This window comes from Dendropsophus ebraccatus, chromosome 5 (assembly GCF_027789765.1).
Source record: "Dendropsophus ebraccatus isolate aDenEbr1 chromosome 5, aDenEbr1.pat, whole genome shotgun sequence".
Lineage (NCBI taxonomy): Eukaryota > Metazoa > Chordata > Amphibia > Anura > Hylidae > Dendropsophus > Dendropsophus ebraccatus.
This window is the reverse complement of record NC_091458.1, coordinates 26,058,340-26,079,329: the sequence shown is the minus strand read 5'-3', so window position 1 is coordinate 26,079,329 and position 20,990 is coordinate 26,058,340. Positions and strand designations below refer to the sequence as shown.

Genomic DNA, 20,990 nt, shown 5'->3' with positions numbered 1-20,990 from the left:
CGAACCTGATATCGCCCGCCTATTCGTTGTGCAATTTTTTCCCCCAACCAATGAGCGCTCGCTGTTTAGGATTGCGTCACGGCAGCTTCGACGTCCTGGTGTAGTTTTTCTGGCGGTGACCGACGCCATCTTGGTAGAAGACGTCGCTAGTTGCGGAGGGGAGAAGAGGCTGGGAGCGGAGCTGCTGCCGCCCCCGTTCCGTCCTGTCAGGGCCGTCGTCGCATGATGCTGTGTGTGCGGCCCGCTGTGCTCTCACCACACCTCACCGCCTGAAGCTGCCCGTTCACACAGGGACTCCGAGCCGCCTCACACACAACAATGGCGGCCGACGAAGCCCGAGAGGACGCGTGCCGGGATTACCAGTCCTCCCTGGAGGACCTGACTTTCAACAGCAAGCCGCACATCAACATGCTGACCATCCTCGCCGAGGAGAACGTCCAGTTCGCCCGGGACATCGTCACTCTTATCGAAGCGCAAATCGCTAAGGTTTTTATTACTAAAGCATTTTCTCTAATTCTGTGTTTCCCCGACCCGACCCCATTCTCTCCCCCCTCTATCTCCCCCGACCAGCCCTTATTTCATAATCCAATATGGCGCCCGGCCTCGTTCTCTGAGGTGTGTCCGCCATCTTGCCTGCCTCACTCTCACCCCCTCTGCTAGAGCTAGGACCCCGTATAGGCCCCTCTAAGTGACATTCCCATGCCTCAGGGGCATGTGGGCCCCCAATATGGCGGCTTCAAGGGGGTCCCCTGATGACCCCACCTTCCACATGATAACCCACCCTGTATAGTCTTATATATATATATATATATATATATATATATATATATATATATATATATATATTCTCATCAGTACCCTTTGGTGGTGGTCTGACCCCCTGATTGTTTAGGATAGCAACAGTGCTGGGTTGATTTGCTTATATATATATATATATATATATATATATATATATATATATATATATATATAATGTCAATGCTAGATGTGATGCTTTCATGGTACTGTATATGGGTTGTCATACCACCACCGATGGGATGTTGATGGTGTATACTAGTGACTATAGGTCTTAAAAGAGATGATAACTTTTAGGCTTTTTTGAGGTTGCGTTCACACGTACAGGATCCGCAGCCGATTTGCTTTGAATCTAATCTGCTGCAGATCCTGTATATGTGAACGCAAGTTTAAAGGGTTTGTCCAGTTTTACGTAAATAATGCTTAAAGGGGTTGTCTGGCATCCAGTTCCCAAAATCTTAAAGGGGTTATCCCTCGATCTAGCTAATTTGTGTTGTATGATGAAGTGGAGAGGTGTGTAAACCCTAAGTGGGTAGAGAGCTAATGGCGCGGGTGTTAAACATGTGGCCCCTCCTGCTGTTGTAAAACTACAATTCCCATCAAGCCAGGACAGCCAGAGCTGTCAGGGCATGATGGGAACTGTAGTTTTGCAACACACCTCTGCTCTATGGGGAGTGACAAACTTTGGAACCGGCTGAGCTCAGCATAGATAGTGGAGCATGTGCTCTGCCTCCTTATTCATATTAATCTCTATTTATGAGATCAGTGGGGATCTCCCCCCCCCCCCCCCCCCCCCCCACCCCCCATATGCTTTAGCTAGTTTATTTATTTATTTATAATCCTAGGAGTTAGAATACTCTTCTGCCCCATAGTGACCCCTGAGATGTAACGTACCCCGGGTTATTCCAGTAATTTGGTATTACAGGGGCCTCATGGAGAGTTAAGAGAAGTTATGGTTTCCTCCTGAGGGAATTTTGGGAACTTGTATGCCAGGCTTCTGTCCTAACGTGTAATGGGGATTTTCTGGTGTTCAGAAAGCAAAATCTCTACAGGCTGTACTCTGCCCCTAACTTTCTGTTCCTGCTGCCATGACCTCCCATACTGAAAAGATGCTGCGGTTGGTCACTAGTCTTGCTAGCCTTTTAACTATTAACTGTTTTATATTAAAGTATTGTATTGCCCCCCCAAAAGTTATACAAATCACCAATATACACTTATTACGGAAAATGATTATAAAGTGCTTTTTCCCTGCACTTACTACTGCATCAGGGCTTCACTTCCTGGATAACATGGTGATGTCACTTCCTGGATAACATGGTGATGCCACTTCCTGTATAACATGGTGATGCCACTTCCTGTATAACATGGTGATGCCACTTCCTGTATAACATGGTGATGCCACTTCCTGTATAACATGGTGATGTCACTTCCTGGATAACATGGTGATGTCACTTCCTGGATAACATGGTGATGTCACGACTCGGCTCCCAGAGCTGTGCGGGCTGTGGCTGCTGGAGAGGGTGATGGCAGAGGGATCCTCAGTGTCCCCCTGCCATCATCCTTTTCAGCAGCCACAGCCCACACAGCTCTGGGAGTCGGGTCGTTGCATCACCATGTTATACAGGAAGTGGCATCACCATGTTATACAGGAAGTGGCATCACCATGTTATACAGGAAGTGGCATCACCATGTTATACAGGAAGTGGCATCACCATGTTATACAGGAAGTGGCATCACCATGTTATACAGGAAGTGGCATCACCATGTTATACAGGAAGTGGCATCACCATGTTATACAGGAAGTGGCATCACCATGTTATACAGGAAGTGGCATCACCATGTTATACAGGAAGTGAAGCCTTGATGCAGTAGTAAGTGCAGGGGAAAAAGCATTTCCGGTAATAAGTATATATTGGTGATTTGTATAACTTTTGGGGGGCAATACAATACTTTAATAAAAAATTTTCGCCGGACTTCTGCTTTACGGCTAGTGGTCAGCTGCAGTGTCATGTGAACAGTGCTGTCATCGCACCATTTCTGGATCAGAGCACCCCAGTCTCTGCCTGTAGGGATTTTTTTTTTAAATTCCAGATTACCCCTTTAGTTAAAAAAAAAAAAGTTATGTGAATTTAAAAAAATACCTGCTGTTCTCTACCATTTCAACATCTCTGCTTGCAGTCATTGAATGGAACAGTTCTGTTTACACCCAGATGAGCATTACCCAACCTGTGACTCTTTAGCGCAGGTGTCAAACTCGCGGCCCTCCAGCTGTTACAAAACTACAATTCCCATCATACCTGAACAGCCAAAGCTACAGCTGTCCATTTTGGGAGTTTTACTTTTGGAACAGCTGGAGAGCCACAAGTTTGACACCTCTGTTCTACAGCTTTCACGAAACTAAAACTCTCATTGTGCCGGGACAGCATAGTAGTTGTGAAACAGCTGGATAGCCACATATTGGAGGGAGCACTTGTATAGAAGGTCACAACACATCCTGACCTTATGGCTTCTAGATTTTGTAGCTATTGTGTACAGGCCGTCCATGGGCCGATACATCTTAACAACACGGTTGCGATGTAACATTGTAAGGAAACATACCCTCACAGAGTGGCGTATAGGCTTGATACAAGAACTATTGTGTTCTGGATTAAAAACTTCTGCTGCAATTCTGCTTTAGGGCCACATGCAAACTGGCCTGGTTGTAGTTCACCGGCTCCTTTCCATGTGGTATCTGTGTGTCGGTAATATACCTGCTGCTTATTTCAATCCCAGCTCTTTTCTAGACCATGTGAATGGGGTATAAAATACATTACTGGCATAATTTGGGCCTGGATCTATGTAGATATAGTTTGCTTTTGTTTTTTTGGCCTCAGGATGTAATTGTCAGTATTCAGTGACTGCAAGCAGAGATTTCAGTATAAAAGAACTTTGCACTGATTAACAATTTATTTACAGACAACTGGAAAACCCATCACTGAAGTATTTCCATCTTATCCCTAGCATATGCCATCATTTTATCCCTAAGGGATATGACCGCATTCTGAATTGCAGAGTTTAGAACCTGCCGTGCAGTACTGTAAGAATTGTATTCTCAGGCTCCATGGGGGTTACAAAGCTCAAACCCCCCAGCAGTCAAAGTGATGGTGTATCCTAGCAATGATATGGGAATGTTACTTTAAAATTGCCTCTTAAAGGGGTTGTCTAGCTAAAATCTTTTTCTTTCAAATATAGATTTGTAATTTACTTCTATTAAAAAATCTCAAGTCTTCCCATACTTATTAGCTGCTGTATGTCCTGCAGGAAATGTTGCTTTATTTTCAGTCTGACACAGTGCTCTCTGCTGACATCTCTGGCCGAGACAGGAACTGTACAGAGCAGGAGAGGTTTTCTATGGGGATTCATAGAAAACCGATAGAGTTCCTGTCTCCGCCAGAGATGTCAGCAGAGAGCACTGTGTCAGACTGAAAATAAAACAACAATTCCTCCAGGACATACAGCAGCTAATAAGTATGGGAAGACTTGAGATTTTTTAATAGATGTACAAATCTATAAAACTTTCTGATATCAGTTGATTTGAATGAAAAAGATTTTCACTGGATAACTCCTTTTAAACATATTATTACGAGATAGTTCTAAGTATCTGATGGGTGCGTGACGGCTGGCACCCACGCCAGTCATGGGGACCCCTATCCCTTTGGTTGAAAGGAGCAGTGGTCATACTGGTTCACTGCCACTCTATTCAGCTGTATGAGATTGACAGACATGCTATAGTACAGCGCTGAGCCCTTCAAGGGCAAAGGCCTTTTATACAGACTGGGCTCCCACTGTTATAGTGACTTTTACTGGTGCCACAACACCCGGGGCTCGGCTGTATTATATTTATCTGCTCAATGCATATATTATCACTGTGAATAGTTAGATAGTGTAACTATTACTCTTTTCTGGTGCTTATTGTGTAGAATGTACTATAGTATGTATTATGATAAAGTATCCCTCCCCATCTCATCCATGGTAATGTTATGGTTATGTCAGTGGTGTAGTTAAGGAGTCGACCTTCTCTGCAGCCCTCGCTGCCGGTGTGTCCCTACCCCCATCCCACATGCTATAACCACATGTTGAGTATTAGTTCACCAATATATTAAATAAATGGCTTTAACGTGTGTGACTGGTATGCTGAAAACTGTAAATAAAATGTATCAACTATGTATTTGTCTTTTTTATTTACCATTGCTTTTTCTTGTATGGTTTGTGTTCCATTCACAAGATCTCTACTACCAGATGGGGGTGATGATGGTGGGTGGGGGCCGTGTTTCTCCTTATCTATACGGAGGGTCATTTCTGTGGGTTCTCTACCAGATGCCATGTGTAAGCTTTGGGCGCTCCCTCTGTGGTGTGGCCCATATGCTGATATAGCGGAGGTAGTCAGGTTACTGGATGTTAGACAATAAGCTTCTGCCATGTAGTGTCACGTTCAGGGCCCGGCCATGACATTTGCTTTCATTGATTTTTATTTTTTTTTCCTGCTACAGAAGGACGAGTTAATGATTAACCTTCATTGATATTAATACTAATTTTTACTGCTGCTCCGTCCTTGACCGCTCCCACCTGCATGAATATTCCTGGTCTCCCATGGTCTGAGCTTCAGATGTATCCACCAAGGGATATGGTGGGAGAGACCAGGCTGTTCAGCCGCAGCGGTGGAAGTGGCTGAGGGTGGAAAGCGGCTCTGGTTAGAAGGAATTATCACTAGACACAAATTGGTGATAAATGCCGAGGGGTGTCCAGCCCTTGTCCCCTCTTTGTTCAGCCAGATACACAGGCTCCTGTCCAGCATTTATCACTTATCCTGTGGATAGATGGTGGTTGCTTCTATCTGAAATACCTCTTTAGAGGTGATGTTCAAGGTCAGAAAAACATGGCTGAGCAGTGCCACACCTGTCTGCAGGTTGTACGTGTTGCAGCTCATCTCTATTGAAGTGAGTGGGGCTGCAATACCAGACACAGCCTGTGCATAGGGGTGGTAATGTCCTTGAAATAAAGCAGCCATGCTTTTCTAACCATGACCAGTCTCTTCACATTCCCATTCTGAATGCTTGCTTTCCTCTTGGATTGGTGGCTTGTCACAACGCACATTACACAACTATGGACACACATATAAACCTATACGAGGACTGGACTGTGCTGCCGTTCCCCTGGTGGGAGCAGGACAACTGGAGGAACCAGCTAAGCACATAACGGTGACTAATGTGACTGAATGTAACAGGTGACACATGGCTGTGAGGAGCGTTACCGAGCTGTTCTGAGGTGACGCATTACACAAGTCGCATGGATGAGTAAACATCTGGACTTTGCTCTGGAGGATGCAGCATTACTTTGCTGTCACTAAATGTATCTTCAGCAGTTGCCAGATGGATGCACGTGTGTTTAATACCAGCAGACATGGAGAGCAATGCCATCCGGCTGTGGACTCCCTGAAAGAAACCCTACTTGGTGGTTGAACTGTAAAATAAAAAAAATAAAAAAATGGATGTCTTAGTGACCATTGGCTGCAATGACGTGATGGTAACACTTTACTGGTATCCTTTAATGTTATTGAGGAAGTAGAAACTATAGCAAAATCTGCCTAATGTATGGGACGTAAAGTAAATCTAATCCTTGGTTTGTATACGGATGGGAACTGATGTGGGTGTATGGTCTGTGTCCTACTAAACTTACCAGTTTTCTTTTATTTAGGCGCCTAGCACAGAGAAGCTTCCAGTCATGTATCTCATGGATTCCATTGTTAAAAATGTCGGAAGAGACTATCTTGCAGCGTTTGCTAAAAACATAGTTTCCACCTTTGTAAATGTGTTTGAAAAGGTATAGATTCATTATTCTTTCTCGTGTTCACTCAACCTAAATCTTTTATTCCTAACGCAGGTGGGGCGAGGGTAATATCAGTGGATTTATATCTAGGGTTTCCGGAAAAAAAAAGTATTGTTGCTTTATATTGGCACATTTGAAGGGGTTATCCAGGATTAGAAAGCAGCCATGTTTTTCTAAGCCTGAATGACCCCTTTAAAAGAAAAATAAAGGTATTTGCTACATTAGGCTCTGTCAACACTGAGCAAATGTGCGGAGAGTTCTTCTGCGGAATTCTGCTAGTTTTATTCCGTGTGAACTGGCCCTTAAGGTATAGATAGTAAAAGTCTGCAGCTCTCCTTTCCAACCTGGAAGAAGCACCACTCTTGCCCGTGGGCTGTATTGCAGGGTTTAGGTAAGTAGGCCAATCTACAGAACAACAAATTGCCTGTAGACAACTGTGGCGCCGTTTCTGAGAGAAGAGGGAAACATATTTTTTTATTTTTTTTGTAAAAACTTTTTTTAGAGTACCTGTCTGCCCGCTGGACTTGGTTTAGTAAATGCTTACATTCCATATGAAAGATAAGGTAGGAGTAAATAGGTGGGTGTTACTATTCCTGTTGGGCATGGAAGTGGTAAGATTCCAGGAGGAGTAACTGAGTGCAGCGTAAAAGGGAAGTTGCTGTAACATTTTCAGGGGAAATAGGTGTTTGCTGACAGACATGACAGCAAGCAGATACTCTGCATATTAAAGGGCTCATCTATCTGCAGGCTCTGCATAGTAAACAGGTGGTCTGAAAATGGTCACAGAGTTTGGTTTCCTATAGTTTGGAATACATTTTTGCCATTATCCTGAAGTTTAATTGGTAATGTACACCAAAAGATTGTAAATTGGGCCTAAAAGGGAACCGTTTGGGTCTTTTCTGCTTATGATGGAGGCCGAGGTGCTGAGCTCCATAATGTATATATAGTTTGGAGCAGAATTTCAAAGCAGAGAAAGTTGTCAGGACTCTTAGGTGAGACAGGAGTCCCGATTACCCTGCCCACAGCTTCTCCTGTAGACAAAGTAAACTGTCAATCATCGTCTGTGGGTTTTGTATACAGGACTCTGGTTCCCCTAGGAGTCCTGTCAAGATTTACTCTGCTTGTTACTCCTCTTTCAAATCCTATAAACCTATGTATATCATGGAGCTCATCTTCTCTCCCTTTGTCATAGGTTGCTCTCAGATGTCCATCTTTGTGCTAACTTTCTCATAGTGAGTCAGAAGTGGGGGGCAGGCTGCAGGAGCGGACTACAAAAGTGTTTTTTGTGGTTGCTATGGAGGCTCGCAGGAACTGTAGACACAAAGGGAGGGGAAGTGAATAAGAAATGACCATTCACGAATGATCTCAAAATAAAGTTTTCCAGCCTTCCTCCGTTTGAGTAGACGCCAAGTGACAGCTGATTTTTTAGAAACTTGAGAAAATCTGGAAATTTCTGGTCACTCATCTGTATTTTCCACTTTTAGCATTTTTAGGGGAGCAGCCAATATTAGGCGATTGCAATGTAAATTTCCTAATTTAGTCCCATATGAATTTAAAGGGGTATTTCGGGAAAAATTGTTGCCGAGTATATCGCTTTTCCCCATACTCTGCTCTTTCCATTGCTCCATAGGAATGAATGGTGATTTTTTTTCTGGAATACCCCTTTAAGGTAAATTATAACTATACAAATATATTGTAGCATAAAATTTAGAATTAGCATCGCACCAAATATATCCATTTTGGTATCAATAATTTTTCATACTACCAGTAAGTATAGTATTGTCGCCTTATATATAAGAAGTAGAGTATCCAATGCACGGTCAATACACCGAATGTTTCTCTTGTTTCCAGGTGGATGAAAACACTAGAAAAAGTTTGTATAAATTACGGTCCACATGGGACGACATTTTTCCATCAAAAAGACTGTATGCACTTGATGTACGGGTCAATCAGCTGGACCCGGCATGGCCAGTCAAACCTTTACCTCCGAATGTGAATTCGCCCAGTATCCATGTAAATCCAAAATTTCTGAACAAAGTAAGTACAGGAGATGTATTTGTTTGTGTGGGGTTTTTTGTTTATCTTTTTGAGGGGCAAGAATGTGTATTAAAAAAAAAGGATGATTTTTATAGCAAAATATTTTAAAAACATTTTGTTTCAATAGCCAGAAGAAGCCTCTGCGAATGCCACTCCAGCTCCAAAACCAGCTCCAAAACCAGCTCCAAAGCAAACGCCAAAACCAGCCCCAAAATCTGCTCCGAAGTCAGCACCACGTGTCAGCAACACGGAGATACAAAAGCCTGTGCTCTCCCAGGAGCAGGTCATACGGCAGCAATTGCTGCTGAAGCAGAAACAGTTGTTAGAACTTCAACAAAAGAAGTTAGAACTGGAATTAGAACAAACAAAGGCACAACTGGTAAGTGGGAGGTCGCCTCTAGTGTAGACATTGTTGTTCAGACTGTCCATTAAACTGTTAACACCACATCTCTTCATGTGTGGATACTATTATCTATTACTGCAGCTTTATACTATACACTTCCATCCATCCCATAGTGCTATTCACAGTACACCAATCTGCTCGAATGTCACCCTTTGCTCCTAGCCTTTTACTCTTAACGTAGAAAGGGACAGTGAGTGCAGCTGGGGGCAAAGAAAACGAATACATAGCTATGTACTCTAAATGCATTACAGTCAAAGTTTGACATCTGTAAAGGCTCCATTTGGCTTTTGGACACCATGCTTTTGTATGCGAGTCAGTACACACATACGTTTGGGAAATGCCCCGACAGTCAGTAGTTGACTACATTCAGGCCATTTAAGTTCACACCTACAGGATCTGCAGCAGATTTGATGCTGTGTTCAGTTATTTAAATGAAATCTGCTGCAGAAAATCAGCTGCAAATCCTGTAGGTGTGAACGCACCATAAGGGTAAGCATTCATTTTATGCTTGGTTCCTATTTGGTTAAGCTATACATTTTAAATGAATAATTGCAAATGTAAAATATATATAATTTTCATTCCTGATATCTGCAGTGTAGACCTGTAAATCAGGGCACTCTTGCTATAATACGAAGCGATCAGGCATGTTAGGAGTTGTAGTTTTACAACAGGCATAGCAGTGTAGAATGTAATCTGCTGATACATTTGAGATACACATACTAAGGTTGTTCTTCTTGCATCTAGGCAAGCAGTACAAGTTCGGTTACATTGCCTACAAAGATTCAAGAGGTTCCTCACCCACCTCCAAAGGCTCCACTGCCTACCTCGACTCATATAGAAAAGGAAAAAGTGCTGGCTCCTCCTCCAGCTGCTGAAAAATCTGCAGCGTCAACCAGAGACCCTCGACTTAACAGAGGTAGTCAACATTCAACACACTCTAAGGATCAAGGATCTAAAAAAGAAGTCAAAGCAAATCCACCTGAGACTAAACCTGCAAAACCTGTAGGTATTGACAAAGTAAGTTCCTCTTCAAGGCAGGAAAAGACCAAAAACAGTGAAAAATTGCCTAAAAGGGAACCTGTGCAAACAGACCATAAAGGTAAAGCAAAGTCTCCTTCTCCTATGAAAGCAAAATTACCTCATGTAAAGGACTCTAAGTCTACAGTCTCTGACGCTACTAGAGAGTCTGACACAAGTAAGCGGGATCCAAGACTACGCAAGCACCTTCGCGATAAGGCTGATGACAAACCCGAAGAAATAAAGGAAAAACGAAGAAGCACAGAGAAAAAAGAGGATCACAAATCTTCAGAGCATCGGCAGTCTGGAAACAGGAGCAAGATTGCTAATGGTGTGCCAAAAAGCGAACCTAGCCATAATGACACTGATAAGCAAACAACAAAACCAAGCAGAGCCCCAGGGCGGAAGAGATCTCGATCACGCTCCCCAAAGACTCGATCACCAGTGCTGTCACCCAAAAGGAGAGAGAGGAGATCACCAGTCAAAAGAAGGCAAAGAAGCCTATCCCCAATTCCTTCACTCCTAAAAATGCCCAAGGTGCGCCAGCTTCCAGGGAAACCATCTCATTCAGAAGAGTTTCCACCAAATAGCCGAGATGAACGAAGTAAAAGGATCCCCAAGATAGATGCCAGAGACAGCAGGAGGCAAAAGAAAAGCTCAGAAGAAAGGCAACAGATTCCTGCAACTCAGACCTCATTGAGGTCCAACTCTGAGCCAAAAGAAAATGTGGAGAACTGGCAAGACTCAAAGACCAGCAAAAGGTGGAGGCTTGGCTGGGAGGAAAATAAAACGTAAGTTATTATATGGCTTTCTTTAATGGAACATGTAGCTTAAAATCCTTTGCTGTGCTCTGAATAATCCATATCTTTACTGCAGGTCACAAAGCGGCGATCACCATCAAGGGAACAGAACCCCACATGCTAGACACAGAGACAGCTGGACTAACAAGGGCATTCTGTCTCCTCGAACGCCAAAGCAACAGGCCTGGCTAAGTGCGGATGCCAATCTTCAGATCCCCAAGGAACTGACAAGTGCAAGCAAGGGAGAGCTGCTTAAAAAGGTAAGCATTTTCAGTCAGTGTATTACAGTATTATAGAGAACAATTGTGTGTATTAAACAGTGTGACGTTGTTAAAGCAATACTGTATCCACCAAGTCCTTCCTAGTCAAATGGATGGTGAGGCTTCACATACAGTACAGTGCTGTATAAGACTGCTGGAGTGCATATACAGTGCAGTAGTAGTACAGGCAGTGCACCACCATCTCCCATACATTACAGTGCTTGGATGGGGGGGACGCTATACAGTAAAGGATGGGTGAGGAGTTGGTGACTACTGTACGATAATTGCTGGTTCTGATGAACATTTCTTATGTTTAATGTCCTGTACAGTATAGTGCTGTACTGTTTCTGTCCCTTTTCAGTGTGGCTACATTTAGATGCTCACATTAATGGGAGCTTGGGGTCTGTTTAATTTTAACGTTTGTCAGTACAATGTTCTTAACAATTCCCTATTGCAGGCCAATGATCGTCTGGCATCAGGAGAAATTACCCAGGATGAATTCCTTATTGTGGCTCATCAAATCCGGCAACTCTTCCTATACCAAGAAGAGAAGCGCCGATCCAGTACTAGTTCTTGGACCAGTCCCACAGATGATGTTAAAGGTGGCGGACGAAAGAAACCCCTTCTTTCAAATGCCGAGTTAAATTATTACCAGCATAAAGCTAAACTGAGGAGAACACAGGTCCAGCATTTCATGGAACAAGGCTTCATGGATATGGATGAAATGGATCTTGATGAGAGAGAAAATGAGCTTGATGATTTAATCCAAAGCAGCATGTCACCGGAAGCAAGACCTCTCAATGATGACCTAATCCCTGAGGGTCTCGGGAGACACGATGAGCAAAGAGAGCTGCCTATAGGTATGTTTATAGCTATTAAAATTTCCCTTTGATGTTTTTTTACTGTTTGTTTGTTTTTCACTTGTAATTTCCATTTTAATCTTATACAACGTTTCTCGTCTTTTCTGAAGGCTTAAGAGAAGAGCAGAGGACACCATACAATGAACCATATGCCCCCCACAAGAGATCCCGATATAGTGAATCCGAGCAGCCATTTGTAGACGATAAAGCACTTATTGGAAAGGATAATATACCACATATTGGCTTGCGTGAAGAGAGAAGAACATTACTTGAAACTCCACCTCTGTTACCCCTCAGTAGAGGAGATGGCCCTGGTGGCAAAGGGTTTGAAGATCCTACCAGCTTGTTGAACATAAGAGAGGATTCTCCTGTTAAACCTTGCCCAATGTTTGAAGGTGCACCAAGCCAGAGGACAGAGCCTCTTTTTGATGAAAGCGAATTAGTGGACGGCCCAAGGTTTGAAAATCTGCCTGGGCAACCAATGAACCAATCCATGCAAAGATTTGAGGGACAGAGTCCAGTTTTATCCAGTACACCAATCAACAGCCAAAGGATGGAGGTCCTACAAGGTCCATCTTTAGGTCCACAGAGATTTGACGGGCCCCAGGGTAGACATATGGGACCTCAAAGATTTGATGGTGGCCCTGGTCAACCAGGGGCACCATCATTGTTCGATGGTGTGCAGCCAGTGGGGGCTTCACGGTTCGAAGGCGGCTTAGGTCCACAGAGGTTTGGAAATGGATCTGGGCCACAGAATTTTGATGGCCATCAAAGATTTGATGGTCCACAAAGGTTTGATGGGCCTCAGAGGTTTGATGGAGGATTAGGGCCACCAAGGTTTGATGGGCCTCCGAGACCTTTGCTACAACAGAGGTTTGAAGGTCAGCAGTTATCACCTATGAGGTTTGAACAACCAATGCGATTTGACACCGTGGCCGGACAACCTATGCACTTTGATGGGCCGCTTGGTCCAAGGTTTGACAACGCTGTAGGTCCCAGATTCGATGGACCACCTGGTCCCAGATTCGATGGACCTCCTGGTCCCAGATTTGACGGGCCGCCAGGTCCAAGATTTGACGGACCTCCAGGTGCACGGTTTGATCATGGGCTTGGTCCACAACCCATAATGCGCTTTGATGGACCGATGGGGCAGAATGTACCAAGGTTTGAAAACCCACAAGTACATAGATTTGAAAACCAGCAACCTCACATGCAAAGATATGATGTTATACCTGGGCAGCCATGTCAAAGATTTGATGGTCCACCTGGACACCAGACACCACCCAGATTTGATGGACCAATGCAAATGCAACCACGGTTTGATGGAATGATGCCTCAGCGATTTGATGGTCCAAACCAGCAGCCGCGCTTTGATGTGCCGGTTGCGCACCAAGGGCCACGGTTTGACAATTTAAATCCTGCACCTATCGGACAAAATGTGCCACCCTTTGGACAGTCTGTGCCATTTGAGCATCAAAATATGTTTCCTGGGCAGTTTCAAAGGCCTGAACAAAGATTTGATATGCCACAAGGCCCAGGATTCTCTACTCCAGCTGGCCCTGGCGTACAAGGATTCCCTAACCAACTTCCCAGACCAGGTGGACCATTCTTTGATGATAAAAATCCTCAAGGACCTGGATTCGGACACTTCAATATGCCTGTTGGGAACATGCAGCCAAATCCACAAGTAAGTGAAAGTTATGTTAGAACTGACTTCATGTAGTGTGTTTAATAATTTAATATGGGAAATCAACAGATCCATTATCTTTGGCTGCTCATCTTTTATATCTGTCCACGGTACAGCCCTAGAACTCTACACGTGTTCTTACAAGGGAAAATTAGTGTCACTTTCATTTCATTTTTATTTTTTGCAGAAATCAATAGTCCAGGCGATTTTAGGAAACTTTGTAATTGGGTTTATTAGGCAAATATGCCATTATCTGCATTCAAAAAGACTTTCCCCAGGCCCCCCCTCATTTACTGCTCATTATCAGGAAATCTCGACTCTTTTACATCAGTCAGGCCCTGTGTAACCTATGGAGAGGGGAGGGGAGGGGGGAGGAGAGAGATTAGTCGTCAGCAGAGAACAAAGGATTACACAGCGGGACCTTTGTGAAAGCCGCTATTCAGGGGTCAGAGAGGTCAATGCTGACCTCAGAGGAGATAGCCCGGTGATGTAGCTGTAAATTAACTCTTTGTCCTGTTTTGGTGCCTCATCTCCCTCCTCCCCTCTCCATAGAGAACAATCACGGGGGGAGAGCTTCAAACTGCTTTTTCATGATAAAAATGCATTTTTCTGCTAATAAACCCAATTACAAAGTTTCTTAAAATCGCCTGGACTATTGATTTCGGCAAAAAAAATGTAAACGACAGTGACTCTTAACTTTTGCATTTGTCAGAAACATTACTATTGTAGGCAGAGAGGCTTCTTGGGCTGTCATATAGAGCAGCGTCTAATTGTCAGGTTGAGATCAGCTGCAGCATCTCCAGCTTCCTCACCGAGGGGATAAATTATAGGCTACACGCACAAGAATTAGCAACTAGTCAATGACACGGTGCGAGTGGAGTGCATTGTTAAGTAACCTTTCCTATTTTACATTCTTTCTTCTAGTTTCAGCCTATGGATGGTATGGCCCAACCAGCACCGTTCACCCAGGAACCTCTACCTTCAGCACAAATGGCTAACACTGGAGTATTTGCACCCAACCAGCCAGGTATGTTACAAGGTTTACATTACATTGAAGATAGTGACCATGTTTCTTTGCAGGGAGAGGGGGGATGGAGTCAGGAGACATCCTTAGCCCACATCATATATGACAAAATGGACCTTTAAAATGGTTTGTCTGTGCCCATCGCTTGGCCTGTTAATAGTGCATGGCGAAACAGATGTAAACAGCCCGACTCCCTTACCAATGTTCTGGTGGATGATCCTGCACATTAGATATGTGAACTCTTCCTTACTGCCGCCATATAGTGACAACATTCAGCACATTTGCAGACTGCCGTCTTGTCTCATAATTTGACCTTAACCAAGTAATGACTTTTTTTTTTTCTTTTCTTTTCTTTTTCAGGACCTGTGTTTTCAAATCCAGAAAACCACTTGGGTCAATTGGATGTTAATGAATTGTTTTCCAAGCTGCTCTCTACAGGAATCCTGAAACTATCTCAGACTGAAAGTTCTTCTTCTCGTAAGTTGTTGGTGACTGTGAACCACTTTTGTACGGTTTTCCACTCTAATGCCGCATAGCTCTGAAGGAGGAGTGTTACACTGGATGAGGGGTGTTGGCGTATTCTATTGGGGTAGAGCTAGGTTCATACCTGCATTGTTTTTTCTGCTCACTCTTTGGAACAAAGAAAAAAATTGCTGCAGATACATGCTAAACCCAAACAGTGCCCAATGGTCCTATTTGGCTTTAATGGGGTCCATCGAGTGCCCAGCATTTTACCAGACAAAATCTGCATAATGCTGATCCATTTTGTCTGACATTGTTGATGGAATCTGCAACTATGACTCCCAATGGAGCCTACAGTGCAGCTATGAATCCAACCTACATTTATAGAGGAAGGAAATGCTGTAGGTTTTGTAATACAGTCCACTGCAGAATACAGAAGCTGGAGAAATTGACCTGAGGTGGTGGTGGTAAAAATCTGTAGCATGCCAGTTCCTGTTGTGGTTTTCTACCTTTTTGATTTTACTTGTTTTAAAGGGGTACTCTGGGCGGCCGTATTTTTCAGATCTGGCTGGGGAGGGTGTGGTTATGGGCGGCGGTCACTTACCTCCCCAGTTCCAGCGCTGAGTCCCTGATCGCGGCGCCCCGTACCCCCGTCCCACGGCCGATTCCGGGTCTGAGTTGCCGCACCAGACGTGACGTCTCAAGGCAGCTCAGCCATTTGGCGGCTGTAGTGAAGTCCCGCCTTGGCCGCTGAATGGCTGAGCTGCCTTGAGACGTCACGTCTCGTGTGGCAGCTCAGACCCGGAAGCGGATGGTGGTACAGGGCGCCACGATCTGGGACCCGGCGCTGGAACCGGGGAGGTTAGTGACCTCTGCAGGCCATAACCACCCCCTCCCCAGCCAGATCTGGGAAATTTGAGGTAGGGAAAAAATCTGCGACATGGGGACTGAAAATTGTGCCACTTATTGCCTCTAAAACAGTATATTTTGAAAAATGTTGATTTTAATATACCAATATCACTTATTTTATAGAAGCAACAGAAACACCCTCTCAGTCTACACAGGAAGAGGAAGAAGACGACCCCTTAGAGGATCAGGATGTTCCAGACCTCACTGGCTTTGCTATGGAAGATCTGAAGCAGTGAGTAAAAGTTTCTCAGTTGTCAACTAAAAGCTGAGGTTATGTGAAGTTGTGGTTTTTAATTATTCCTCACTTCTTCCCTGTAGTCGCCATGAGAGTGTTATAATCCGTCTGTACACTGGCATCCAGTGCTACTCCTGTGGGATGCGCTTTACCAAATCTCAGACCGACGTCTATGCAGATCACTTGGATTGGCATTACCGACAAAACAGAACGGAGAAAGATTTCAGCCGGAAAATAACCTACCGCAGATGGTACTACAGCTTAAAAGTAAGTTATGAGTACATATTCTATAAAGGGCTTGTCTAGATGTAACACATACATAGCTATATAAAAAGGATACTGGTCTCTATGGTGATGGGCTGTAAAAGTAAACTATATATATTATAATCTATTGCAACTAAGAAGCTGAACATCTTTCTTTTTAATTTTAGGATTGGATAGAATTTGAGGAAATTGCTGACTTGGAGGAAAGAGCTAAAAGTCAGTTCTTTGAAAAAGTCCATGAGGAGGTTATACTAAAAACTCAGGAGGCTGCGAAAGAGAAGGAGTTTCAGAGTGTGCCCGCCGGACCTGCTGGGGCAGATGAGGTATTGGATGGCAACAATCATTTTTAATTTTTTTTAATAATATGAAAACCAGACCGAGGGTAACATAAGCTCCAATTTTTGTTTTTTATTTTCCTGTAGATTTGTGACATTTGCAAAGAGCAATTTGAACAGTATTGGGATGAGGAGGAGGAGGAGTGGCATCTAAAGAATGCAATGCGGGTCAATGAAAAGGTAAGAGAAGCTCATATATGGGGAGAGGTCCTTACTGCCCTTGTTGTCTGTACATCATTTCAGCTTATAGAAATTAAAATGTGTATTTTTTTTGTGGATTAAACATCTGGCGTACTACTAACAAAGATGCCGACATATGAAGACAACCCCAGTTCATATACCCCATGGAAAGAGGATTATCTAGGATTAGAAAAACACAGTTGCTTTCTTCCAAAAACAGCGCCACACCACTCCTTAGGTTGAGTGTGTTATTACAACTTGGCACTTCTATAGTGAAATTGAGCTACCATACCTCACACCAAACTAAGAAAATGAAGACGAGTGCTGCTGTTACTGGAAGAAAGCGGACATGTTTTTCTAATCCTGGATAACTTTGCTTGACACTTCCCTTTTATGAATCAGAACTTTTCCGTATGGGAAACTACTGTTCTGGTTGACTTCTAAGTAGAACCTGGGGTTATCAGTTGATCGCTGCACAGCTACTTTTGGAAAGGTCTCATAAATGTGAAGTCCTCAGTTTCTTGCATGCCATTGTACAAACTGCTGTAAGAAAATAGTGCTATAGTAATAGACATATTGGTGCCATATTATGGACATGATACAGTCTTGTCCGAACGCTTGTAAAATACACAGAAGCTTCCAAATTTAAGTCTTGCCCATGTGAATGATGCCCCTTCCGATCTGGTGGTGACCCACCATAACTAAATGCTATTGGCATGGATAGTATTGGTGGGGCTATGGTGGTTGGGTTGCTTTACATACATAGTTCCACTCGTTCATTGATACTAATGTGTTGTTTCCCTTTCTTAGATTTTCCATCCATCCTGTTATGAAGATTATAAAAATGTAAGTACCCTATAGAGACCTCTCTATGCTGGAAAATGTTATATTAAGCAGTGTAAGTAACATTTGCTTTTTCACAGTAACTTTCCATTAAACAGGAAATCTCCATAAAGGTAACTGGTAGTAGTCCTGGTTTTTAACTTTGTCATCTGGTAACAAATCTTTGGAAAAGTAGGGAAAAAAAACCCTTGGTCACGGGACACTTGTGATGGCAAACAAATGTATGATGTATAGCAAGTTTATACTCCTGTGTACTTACCCTTTTCCCCTCTCTTCTTTCAGACATCCTCCTTTTTAGACTGTACACCATCCCCTAGTAAAACACTTCTAGAAAACCCACTGAATGCAATGCTAAGACTGGTTAAGGAGGAAGTGGCAGACACTTCCGAGGCCACAGTCAGAATAAAGGAGGAGCCCAGTGCCGACGCAGTCACTCATTGCGCTGAATCTATACCTCTATTATCCGAGATAAAACCAGAACCCGGCGATCGGGTATAAATCCGCACCTTTTTACAGTGAGGAGGAAAAAAAAAAAAAATTCTGCCATCTATGAAAGCAAAGAACTGCTAATTGGGGCGGGGCCCCGGTTAACTATTTGGTTACTGAATACATTTTCGTATTTGCTTTTTCTTATGCTGCCTGCACAGTTTCATGTGTAATGACTATTCTGTAAATGTGTGCAGATTGTAAAAAAAAAGAAGAGAAAATCTTATAAAAGAGGTATTGTATGATTTTCACCTGACTGTAAATTATAAATAAAATTATTTTTGCTATACATGGAGTGTGATGTTTATGCACACCATAAAAAAGGTTAAAAATAATAATAATAAAAAAACCTGCTTTACTTTTGGTTGGAAATGTAATTTTTGAAGGATTTATCTCCAATGGGTGTAAATGCAACAACTTTTTTTTTTTTTTTTCTTAATAGGAAGAGTACATTTTGTGTTTGGTTAGGTGTAGTTTTTATTTATGAATGAGGAACAGGATGATTAATAACCTGCACAGGTAACAAGAATATTGGAACTTTAATTTAAATAGAGAAGAGGAGTCTGCAAAGAGTCACAAAGCAGGAAGCATGTAGATAGTCCCAAGGCGACCGGACAGCTGCTTTATTTTCAGTGTTCACCTTTTGGAATGCTTTCAGTACAGAGTCAATGTAACATTTAATTACTAATAAAGTTCTAGAATGAGATCTGTGGTCTTACTGGTTTTATTCGGAATGACTGGTGAAATGGGAGCTGAACTACAAGGCAATCTATGTGGGGCTGGAACAGCTTGGGCGCGTGTGTATGGGGGGGCTGGAAGGTTAAAGGAGAAGTCCGGCGAAATTTTTTTCTAAGTATTCTATTGCCCCCCAAGAGTTGTTATACAAATCCCCAATATACACTTATTACGGGAAATGCTTATAAAGTGCTTTTTTTTTCCCTGCACTTACTACTGCATCAAGGCTTCACTTCCTGGACAACATGGTGATGTCACTTCCTGGACAACATGGTGATGTCACTTCCTGGACAACATGGTGATGTCACTTCCTGGACAACATGGTGATGTCACTTCCTGGACAACATGGTGATGTCACTTCCTGGACAACATGGTGATGTCACGACCCGACTCCCAGAGCTGTGCGGCTGTGGCTGCTGGAGAGGATGATGGCAGAGGGATGCTCAGTGTCCCTCCAGTGCCCTGTGTCCCTCCGTGTCCTCCTGCCATCATCCTTTCGAGCAGCCACAGCCCACACAGCTCTGGGAATTGGTTTGTGACATCACCATGTTATCCAGGAAGTGACATCACCATGTTATCCAGGAAGTGAAGCCTTGATGCAGTAGTAAGTGCATGTATAACTTTTGGGGGGCAATACAATACTTTTCATGAAAATTTTCGCCAGACTTCTCCTTTAACTCTTAAAGGTTTGTTAGCCCCATAGGTAGTGAGTGTCACACATGGATGTGGTAAACTCGTAAATATTCATTGGGGGTCTGACCATGAGCTTTGGGCCGATCCATTCATTCTCTATGGAGCTGCTGAAAGCTGCATTCATTTAACTCCGGTGGCCGACTAGAAAATGAATAGAGTGGCAGCACATATGCGTGGCTTGGAGCTTCATTCAGCAGAGATTTCAGGGTCTCCATACTTGCTTGCAAGAGACCTCACGCCCTGTCCTGTGGATAACCCCAGATAAGGGCCCATTCACACTACGGAAAACAAGCGCTTCCCACTTGAAGAATTATTTGAGCAGAGGCACCCAAGGCATCCCATTGAAACAGATAGGTGGGGGTTCCGCTCTGAATTTCCACCTGTTTTTGGTAGTGTGAACGGTCCCTAAGAATGTCTCTTTAAGTCTCCTGGCCTGTTTATTTTTAAGGAGGCCCGAGCCTTGGGTTGAGCCACATTATCAAACACAACCTGTGGGACATATCTGCTGCTGTTTTTTTTTTTTTTTTTTTTTTTTTTTTGGGGGGGGGGGATAACTTCACATCAGGAAACTGCTACATGCCCTGTGTATAAATCTGCATGCAAGCATAGCCTGACTACATTTAGGATGTTTTGTGGGGAAAAACAGCCTAGTCTGTCACACAGACTGAATATAGTCTATGACCACGCTGCTGTATAAATCAGAACACCTATTTGCTAGTAATCTGACAAACAGGTGTGTGTATAGTAGAATCCTGTTGTGAACACTGTGGGGGAGATTTATGAAAGGCTGTAAATATACACCTGGTGTAAACCAATCACAGCTCAGCTTTCAGCTCTGGTAGAATATAAGAGGAGCTGTGATTGGTTGCTGTGGGCAGTTTACACCAGGTGTATATTTACAGCCTTTCATGAATCTCCCCCTGTGTCTGCAGCGCCTCTCTCCCCGCATTCATCCAGCCCAGGGTGTGGTGATGAAAAAAGAGAGGTGCTGCAGGCCTCGGGCATGGATGGGCTAGGCCCTGCCTCACTGCTGGAATGCCACGTGTTGTGGGAACAATGGGTTACACCAGGGCTAGGGAACCTTGGCTCTCAAGTTGTTG

The 20,990-nt window shown here is 43.5% G+C and overlaps 1 protein-coding gene across 1 annotated transcript; it reads left to right on the top strand.

Moving 5' to 3' along the window:
* Nucleotides 1-20: 20 nt before the first annotated feature.
* On the top strand, nt 21-19,168 carry PCF11 (PCF11 cleavage and polyadenylation factor subunit). Its single transcript, XM_069969714.1, has 16 exons — nt 21-486; nt 6,529-6,654; nt 8,512-8,697; nt 8,825-9,076; nt 9,845-10,908; nt 10,994-11,177; nt 11,635-12,037; nt 12,148-13,724; nt 14,649-14,751; nt 15,109-15,225; nt 16,243-16,351; nt 16,438-16,621; nt 16,786-16,941; nt 17,041-17,133; nt 17,944-17,979; nt 18,259-19,168. The coding sequence occupies exons 1-16, from the start codon at nt 319-321 to the stop codon at nt 18,472-18,474; spliced, it is 4,974 nt and encodes a 1,657-aa protein (XP_069825815.1). The 5' UTR covers nt 21-318; the 3' UTR covers nt 18,475-19,168.
* The last annotated feature ends 1,822 nt before the right edge of the window (nt 19,169-20,990 follow it).